The sequence below is a fragment of the Chelon labrosus genome, assembly GCF_963514085.1.
Source record: "Chelon labrosus genome assembly, chromosome: 8".
NCBI lineage: Eukaryota > Metazoa > Chordata > Actinopteri > Mugiliformes > Mugilidae > Chelon > Chelon labrosus.
The window spans coordinates 30,138,459-30,148,077 of record NC_140358.1 but is presented as its reverse complement, the minus strand read 5'-3'; the positions used below and the strand labels follow the sequence as shown (position 1 = coordinate 30,148,077).

The window sequence follows — 9,619 nt, the reverse complement described above, 5'->3', positions numbered from 1 at the left end:
ATAAGTTAAACAATAAATCTGCACGCGTCAGAAGTTAATTTCCTTATTTGATGAACCGTTAACGAGCATAAACGCTAACGAGCAGCCATGTTTGTTTTGGTCGCTGCCATTAAAGACAGAGAGGAAGTTAAATATGTGAAGCTCCCGGTCGACGCGCCTCCTTCCTGTCTCACAGTGGTTCAAACTGATCTGAGACCTGTTCAGCCTCCACAGACACCTGCCCCCGACCTTTGACCTCCTCCTCCTCCTCCTCCACCCGGAGACGCCGCAGACGGCCGAGGAGACGTTTTGTGTTTGGGTCTCGTCTGCAGCCGACGGCGTGAGGAAGGAGAAGGAACCGACGATGGGAAGGACTCTTCTTCTTCTGTGGTGTTTGTGTTCAGGTTGGTGCTGGAGTTCAGGGGGTCTGACGGTATCTGGCTGAGGGTCGTCCTCACATGGGGGGGACGATGAGGCCCGCCATGGCTGAAAAGAGACGCAGTCACTCATCAGCTTCTTCCAGCTCAAACATTTATTTCTTTATGAAGTCATTTTCTGAGCCGCAGACACTTTTCAAACTTAACCCAGGTCGTCGCCTCGTGCAGAACTCCATCTAAAAACTGACTGATTTTAAAACGGACTCAACAAAGTTTCACCAGACTGCAGATAAACAATCAGGATTCTATCAGTTTCATGTTTAATTTCATCTGAACGTAACGAAGCGCTAAAATGTTTGAAGAAGAATCTGGATCTGAAACTAAGAGACTTTAGTTTAATGGAGAAGATCTAAAGACTCCAGGTCTCAGGGTTCATTTCATTTATTGCACAGTTAACAACGTGCTCTTTATGTGACGCTCTGAAACTGTTCATATTTCAAAATAAGAGCGCAGACTGATTCCAGGAAGTGGATTTAGTTTAACTCTGAAGTTATGGATCAACTTTGACCTCCGACGGTCTGAACATGTTTTATTACGCTGGACGTCCAGGTGGGACGGGGGTGAGGACAGTGCTGACGGGGGTGAGGACGGGGGGGAGAGGGGGTGGGATGCTCACCCTGGAGGTTGCTGCCATTGGTGGTGGTGCAGGTGGGGGGCGGGGAGGTCTGTGGCCGCACGACGGGGGCGAAGGCGCTCTTCTGTTTGACTGCAGAAACCATATGGACAGGAGAGAATGAATAAGGGCCTATGGGAGCAGAGGAAGAAGAGGAGGAGGTGAGGAAGGAGGGGGAGGCGACGGCAACGAGCAGGTGAGTGATGGGATGGAGATGAGGTGAGTCATGCAGTGGGGGGGTGGGGGGGAGGAGGAGGAGGAGGAGGAAGGGCCGAGGGGCGGGAGGAACAATCCGGCAAAGTTGATCCATAACCTGAAAGACTCTTTCAAAATAAAACGACCAACCTGAGAGCTGCTGTAGCTCCGCCCACTCTGCACAGGTGAGACGTCTTAGATAAACCTCAAGTCTTTAGTGTTGGCGAGTCTTTGAAAAACCGTCTCTTAAACTGATTCAGATCAAAGGAGCAGCTCAGAAACAACGGGATTAACTGTGGTTAGCTTAGCTTAGCATAAAGTAGCTTAGCATAAAGTAGCTTAGCATTAAGAAGCTTAGCATAAAAATTCTAAATAAAAGCAGCAGCTCTGAAATGTATTGACTCTGAACTTGAACGTCACCTGAGCAGATCTGACATTTACAGGAAGTGTCTCTGGTGTCTCCTGAGTTTCAAAATAAAAGCCTCAGTTAGTCAAAGACGTCCAAATACTTTAGATTTTTAAAAAAGTGAATAAACTTTGGATCAACTCAGAGTTTAAATGGTTTAATAAACGTCGTCGTAGCGTTTGTTAATGTCATAAATGATGAATAAATGTTTATTATTATAAAATGTTAACAGATATTTCACTGATCAGACGTTCGTCTTCTAAAACATCAGTGAAACATTCAGTGACACGTTTATTACTCCACGAATCAGCTTCAGTGAATGAGTTTTATTCTTTAACATTTAGGTTTGTCTGTAACTCTGGACGGATGCTAACTGTTTCCCTCTGCTTCCAGTCTTTATGCTAAGCTAAGCTAGCCACAGCCTGGCGTCACTGTCTCTTTAAGAGAGTTTTTTTTATCTGCAGATGATTGGAGGAGAGCGTTTGTAAACGTTGGATGAATCATGGAGGATGTTCATGTGATTTGCTCTGGTTTTTCTCTGTTTCCTGATTTTAATGGATTCGTCCCAAAGCGTGGAGGATGCAGAGAGGGATGTTAGTGGGTTAGTGAAGGAGGCGGAGGGTGAGGACGGGTGAGGACGGGTGAGGACGGGTGAGGATGGGCAGAGGGACAGTCAGAGGAGGGAGGGAGGAGGTGAGCGATGCGTGGCGGCGGCGGGAAGCTGGAGCTCAGCCAGGCGGAGATGCACCGTTTGTTTGGTCGCCGGGGACGACAGCATCACCTGGCACCGAGACGAGGTTTGAGCTCGGCGGCGTCTAAACGAGTCTCGCTGAGATTCATCGAGTCTCTGAGCTCTTTGAAAGCGACGCCAGGAAACAACGCAGCGATCCCCGCGGGCGGCTTCACACTTCAGCTGCCTCCAGAACACACCTGACAACGCTTCACTGCCCAGCGTCCTCTCAGACGCTTTTAGTTACAGCGTCGCCATCGATGCTACGACGCTTCAACTGCTTTCAGTAACTAAACAGGTTCAGTCCAGAACGTTCTCAGTTTCATCCTCACCTGAAACTTCAACTAACAACACTTCAGCTGCTTTCATCGTGTTTATTTCAGCTGACACTTCAACTCCTTTCAGACAACGATGCTTTCACTAAAACTCATTTCAACTCTTCCCAACACTTTTACTTTCTTTGTGGCCTCTTCAGCTCCCTTCAGTGATAAACCTTTAACTGACACTGTAACTCCTTTCAGTTCTTTTAGTTAACACTCAAATGCTGTCAGTGTTTCAATATATTATCACCTGACACTTCAACTCCTTCCATGTTTGAACTTCAACTGACACTTCAACCAAATGCAGAGTTATAACTAATTACAATCAATCGTCCCGTCAGTTCTTCAGCTTCCACTTCAACTTCTTCAGGTTTCAGTGATTTCATCAAACTTCTGCTAACCTGCTGACACTTCAACTTCTTTCACTGTTTACACTTTAAATGCTTCCAGATAACCTTTAAGTGTCGGACACTTCAACTCCTTTCAGAGCTTTCAAATGATCTAAAACCAGGTAACTTGCTGACACTTCAACTTCTTTAACAGTTTGGAAACATTTACCTGTAACTGAACCTTTGTGTCCTGTCACTTCAAATCTTTCAGGTTTCAGTGATTCATTTCTAACCTGCTGACACTTCAGCTCCTTTCACTGTTTAAACGTTAACGTTGTGCTAAGCGTCTGGTCAGGGTCTTCAGGGTCTGTGTCTTGCTAACAGATTTTAGCATTGTTAGCTTTATTCAAAGCATTGAAGCGTGTCCCGGGGGTGAGCGACGCGACGTGGTTCAGGCGGCGGCTCTTAGGCCCCTCCCACTGACTGCCCCTGGGATGGATGAGGTTGGTTCTGTTAGCGGTTCTGTTAGCGGTTCTAGCGCTCTTAGGACTCACTTGCGTAAGCAGAGTTGGCGGTGGAGCCGTTGAGGAAGCTGGGGGAGCCGGGCACGCCCAGGTTGGTCATCCCCGCCGCCCCGTAGCCGTTCATGGTGGATGTGATGGTGTTGTAGTTGGACTGCTGAGGGGTGGAGCTCGGCACGTAGCCACGAGGAGACACGCTGTTGGAGTTACGGGAGTAACCTGGAGACGAGACGTTAATGTTCATTAACATTCAGACACATCTGCCCCCTGCTGGATTCAGCCAGGCTCTGCAGGGCTTTTGGCAGCCATTTCCAAAATGGCCGCCTTCATGGACTTTTTCAGAGAAATGTTTAAAGTTATAAATATGATTAATGTTGTTCCTCATATTTCAGTTTTTACATATAATGACTTCAGACTTTATACATTATGTTACAGTTAAATCAGATATTTATTATCGTTTAATTTAATTAAAGTGATTATTTAAAAAATCTTTAAATGTATTCCACATTAGTGGAATAAATTACTGTTCAACATAATAAGACACTGTTTATTGATCCCACACAGAATTTGGGAAAAAATAAAAAATAGCTGATAAATGAGTTTCACTTGTTGATTATTGTTTTAAATGATTAAATTAAATGATCATAATTTATAGAATAAATATATTTACCAGACGTTACAAAAAATAAACCAACAGAAATGATTGTAATGTTCTAAATATAATAAATGTTTTGTTTTGTTCTACAACATCATTAATTTGTAGTTTTATTTAAGAGCTACTTTATAAATTAGTGCCTTTAAGATGTTTTATTTTATTTTGTCCTCAGATAAAATAGTATACTTTAATTAGTTTGACCTGAGGAGCTTTAGTTTAGAAACATTTAAGTGAATTAAATTAAAATAAATAAAAATAAAATCTGGGGAGAAAATGATTTCATAGTCAAAAATCTAAAAGTGTTTCAGTGTTTTAAGAATAAATGTTTATCAGTTTACTTTAAAGAACTCTTCTTCTTCTTCTTCTTCTCCTTTAATCTACTCTGACCTTTAAATGGGAGCTTGGTGTTCCCTCCATCCGCCCCGACCTCCTCTACTTCATGATGAGACGTTTCTTCTTTTTTGTGTAAAATAATTTAAACCTGATTCTGTTTCCTCTGAATCTCGTTGACCTCCTCACGCCTGTCGCCCTTCATCTCTCACCTCGCTGCTTACCTTCACACCCCCGTCTCCCCCCTCCCCCCCCACGCTCCCGCTGATTGACCCTCATCCAAGATGCATTGAATACCGATGTTCCCTGCAGCACTCGGCCCGACCTTTGACCCCCTCCTGAGGCTCCTGAGTTCCCACCGACCTCGGCCTAGCTCGCCGAGCGGCGTGCCAAGTAGCACATTACAGCTCCACTCCCCCTCCACTCCTCACCCTCCCCTCCCCTCCCCCTCCCCCCCGCTCCACTTCCTGGTTCGGGCCAACGCGATTCCCAGCAGGAAGGTTGATGGAGCGCTGCCCGGGGACGATGGGAAACATGTGTGGAGGAGAACGGAGCAGGGAGCGGTCCTCTAATGTAAGGACTGTTCTCTAATAAAACAATACCGCCTTAACAATACCGCCTTAACAGCCCAGTGATTGGTGGCGTTGGTTTTGGTGCCGGGCCGCGGCAGCGTGGGAAGCTGGTCCTCGGAGCGCCGTGAATAAGGAACGAGGAACGAATCGTTTCAGGAGGTCGTTGGATCCAAACCTGAAAAACTAAAGTTTGGTTTTATCTGATGAGACGAGACGGAAAACGATCAAGATCAACTTCAACTCAGTGAAAGGATCAATTATTAATATTAATATAGAGATTAATATAGATAATATAGATATTAATATAGATCTGTGTTTTATAGATTAATAAGTGACTTAAATATGTGAAATAAAATTTCAAACTTTTTTCTAAAACACATTCAGATGAAAATAATTAAAATGAATCTAAACAAAAATCATTTCATATTTTCTAACGTTTCAGGTTTTTAAATTAAAGGAAGTTTTTCTGTCTGGATGTGTTTAGAGTCACATGAGAAATGATCAGGACGTTATCAGACCGCAGGAAAATATAAAACTATAATATAAAACACGTATACATCTATATATATATGTATATACGTGTTTTATATTATAGACGAGACTTGAAGTCTTCTGGTAACGTGATAAATGTTTGGGACAGCAGCTAAAATAAAAATGATCTATTCAATAAAACTAAATGAAGATAAATGATTAAAGTGTTTTACTGACTTAAAAAGTGTTTATTGTGGAATAAAATGGAGATAATAAAATCTATTTCAGTTTAGAGTGCTGAAGTTTAATGTTTTAAAGAGTTAAACTGTTTTAGTTCAGATTTGACTCTGAGGAACGAAGACAACGAGTTATTGTCCTGGTCTGACTGATCAGTCCTGGGCTTTAATTAATGTTTTAATTAATGTTTTAATTAATGTCTTTATTAATGTTTTAATGGGGGGGGGGGGGGTCTGTAACGGTCCCCAGCTCTCATAAACCTCACAGCTCTGAGGTTTATTTCCAGGCCTGGTTTCCCATGACCTCATGGATTCCTGAAAGGTGTTCGCCGCGGGGCCGATGGGGAAAGCAGACGCTGGGTCGGGGTGGAGGTTTTCAGGGAGGGAGGGGGTGGGGGGGTGGGGGGAGGTGTCCTGGGAGTGAAAGCAGCTCTATCTGCTTCCTGTCGACGCCTTCAGGAGCTGCACGTTTTCCTGAGCGTCTGTGACGGGAGCAGAAGTGACTGCTGACAGGAAAGAACCGACGCTCTGAGTCTGGATTCATCCGCCGCTGGAAATAGTCCCCGACACATGAACAATCCTCCACCCCCCTCCCTCCCAGAGGATCATGGGTAGTGGCGCCCTCACCCTGGTCGGCCTGCGAGGCCTCGGAGATGTTGACGGCGAGCTGACTGCTGAACGAGTTGACGCCCATCATCCCCGAGTGAGCGGCCGAGCCGGTGAGCGACGGCAGCTGGTTGTGGCTGCGGGGGACGCTGTAGAGCGCCTCGGTCAGGTCGGCCGCTCGCTTCAGGATGATCTCCTGCACGGGGGGGAGGAGGGGGGAGGAGGGGGAGGAGGGGGAGGAGGAGAGGAGAGGAGAGGAGGAGAAGATGGTGAGGTCAGAGTTTGATCAGATGTTTATTTCTGACGTTATCAGATTAGAAGTGAACTCTGTTGGTGACGACCTCAGTGACCATCTAGACTGTAGCTGGAGGTCAGAGGTCAGAGGTCGGAGGTCAGACTCACCTGGTTGTTGTGGGGCATCCCGTACAGAGCCTCCACCAGGTCGGCCGCTCGCTTCAGCAACACCTCCTAAAAAACAGAAAGAATAGAAACGTCATTTAAAAGGAGAGGACGGAGGGAGGGAGGAGGAGAGAAAAATAAATAATAATAAAAACACAAGTAAGAGGAAGAAACATGAGGAAGAATTAGAAACTAAAAGAAAGAAAGTTGAAGAAGGAAGGAAAATAAAAGGAGATGAATGGAGAAGAAGAAGGGAAAGAAAACGGAGAAATGAGGAGGAAGGAAAGAAAGGACAAAAAACAAAAGGCAGGAAAAAGAAAGAAGTGAAGGAGGATAAAAGAAATAAAGAAAGAAAGAAAGAAAAAGGAAAAGGTGAAGGACTGGAAGAAGAAAATGAAACAATCTGATGAAAAGTGGAAAAAAGTAAATGAGATAAAATGAAGGAAGAAACAGAAGAATAAATAAATAAAGATGGAAACGATTATCTGACATTAGCTGATGGAGAGAAGAGAAGAGGAAGAGGAGGAGGAGGAGGAGGAGGAGGAGGTGTGTCGTCCCAGAGGAGCAGCAGTGAGGAGGTGGAGGCCTCTGCTGGATCTCCCTGAGGTATTACACCACGACAGAGACGGAGAACCTGAACGCCTCATCAGTGAAAAACCACAGAAGAAGAAACGTATTGATCAGAGATGTGATGAAGGAGGAGTTTAAATCTGAGTTTAGTGATTATTAACGAATAGAAAGAAAGAAAGAAAGAAAGAAAACAATAGAATGAAGGACAGAGGACGTCAGGAGGAAATAAAGACAGAGGGAACTGAAAAGGAGGAGAGAAAGAGGAGTGGAGGAGTCTGAACTCATCATTAAAACAAAGTCACTTCCTCCTCCTCTGGACCAATCAGATCACTTCCTCCTCCTCTGGACCAATCACATCACTTCCTCCTCCTCTGGACCAATCAGATCACTTCCTCCTCCTCTGGACCAATCACATCACTTCCTCCTCCTCTGGACCAATCAGATCACTTCCTCCTCCTCTGGACCAATCAGAACACTTCCTCCTCCTCTGGACCAATCAGAACACTTCCTCCTCCTCTGGACCAATCAGATCACTTCCTCCTCCTCTGGACCAATCACATCACTTCCTCCTCCTCTGGACCAATCACATCACTTCCTCCTCCTCTGGACCAATCAGAACACTTCCTCCTCCTCTGGACCAATCAGAACACTTCCTCCTCCTCTGGACCAATCAGATCACTTCCTCCTCCTCTGGACCAATCAGAACACTTCCTCCTCCTCTGGACCAATCAGAACCGACCCAGTTTTCTGTCTGATCAACCAGATGCTGGATTCTCCTACACTGCAGCGCGTCAGTAAACACAACACTCCCCCTACAGCCTGGCTGTTAGCTGCTACAAACTGTTAGCTTAGCTTAGCTTAGCTTAGCTTAGCACAGAGACTGTGAGGTCTTCAGAAGGAGGAGGAGAAGAAGATTAATTAATCTAATGATTTAGAGGCTTTATAATAAATGAATCTCTATTAATCACATTTTAATAATATTTGAACCAGAAAGCAACAAAATAAATAATAGAGACCTGAATCTTATAAACTCTGACATCAGTCTAATCGTCCACTGACGTTGTTTGGAATGAAAACTGATTTAATACGTTCATTATTTAACACGTTCAGTTTTTTGTAATTAATTAATTGAACTTAACGTGTTAAAGTCCTAAATTATAATTTATTAATATTTAGATGAGATAATAAAGAAGGAGAAAAACTCAACCCACTGGTCTCCTCCTCCTCCTCCTCCTCCTCCTCCTCTCTCTCCTCATTCTTTCCTTCTTTCCATAGACTCCTCTTTTATTCTTTCCTCCTCTTTACATGTCCACTTCCTTCCCTTAATCCTCCTCCTCCTCCTCCTCCTCTTCCTCCTCTTTCTTTCTCCTCTCCTCCTCTCCTCCTCCTCTCCTCCTCTCCTCCTCCTCTTTCCTCCTCTCCTCCTCCTCCTCTTTCTTTCCTCCTCTCCTCCTCCTCTCCTCCTCTCCTCCTCCTCTCCTCCTCTCCACTAGCGCCGTCACATCCATGACCACATGAACACGTATGACCACTGAGGAGCAGCTGTTCAATAAAACATGTCGACACAGGAAGTAGAAAAACTGCCTCTCTGCCCTTCTTCTGTCCATCTCCTCCTCCTCCTCCTCCTCCTCCTCCTCCTCCTCCTCCTCTGGTTTCTAGGGGCTTAATTAGGGGGTCTGCTCTGTGGTTGAGGAGGTGCGAGGGGAGCAGGGATCAGCGTTGACCCTGGAGGAGAAGACAGCGGCCTAACAAAGATAAATCACCCAGAGCAGAGCAGCAGATAGGAGGAGGAGGAGGAGGAGGAGGAGGAGGGAGAGGGAGAGGGGGGAGAGGGAGGGGGAGAGGAGGGGGAGAGGAGGGGGAGGAAGAGGAGGGAGAGGGAGGGGGAGAGGAGGGAGAGGAGGGAGGGAGAGGGAGAGGGGGAGAAGGAGGAGGAGGAGGAGGAGGAGGAGGAGGGAGAGGGAGAGGGGGGAGAGGGAGGGGGAGAGGAGGGGGAGGAAGAGGAGGGAGAGGGAGGGGGAGAGGAGGGAGAGGAGGGAGGGAGAGGGAGAGGGGGAGAAGGAGGAGGAGGAGGAGGGAGAGGGGGAGGGAGAGGAGGGAGAGGGAGAGGAGGAGGATGGAGAGGAGGAGGAGGGAGAGGGAGAGGAGGGGGAGGAGGAGGAGGAGAAATAGGAAGAGGAGGAGGATGGAGAGGAGGAGAAAGGAGGGAAGAGGATGGACAGGAGGTGGGAGGAGGAAGAAGAGGAATGG

At 46.1% G+C, this 9,619-nt stretch overlaps 1 protein-coding gene across 1 annotated transcript in view; it reads right to left on the bottom strand.

Annotated features, from left to right (window-relative positions):
* Nucleotides 1-433: 433 nt before the first annotated feature.
* The window catches only part of LOC311492236 (transcription factor COE3), a gene marked incomplete at both ends in the record, with an annotated part of 85,836 nt that continues 76,650 nt past the window's right edge, over nucleotides 434-9,619 (bottom strand). Inside the window, 5 exons of the mRNA XM_084550456.1 lie at nucleotides 434-465; nucleotides 1,033-1,122; nucleotides 3,564-3,749; nucleotides 6,422-6,596; nucleotides 6,803-6,868. Coding sequence (XP_084406582.1) covers nucleotides 434-465; nucleotides 1,033-1,122; nucleotides 3,564-3,749; nucleotides 6,422-6,596; nucleotides 6,803-6,868 — 549 coding nt within the window. The remainder of the gene's footprint in view (nucleotides 466-1,032; nucleotides 1,123-3,563; nucleotides 3,750-6,421; nucleotides 6,597-6,802; nucleotides 6,869-9,619) is intronic.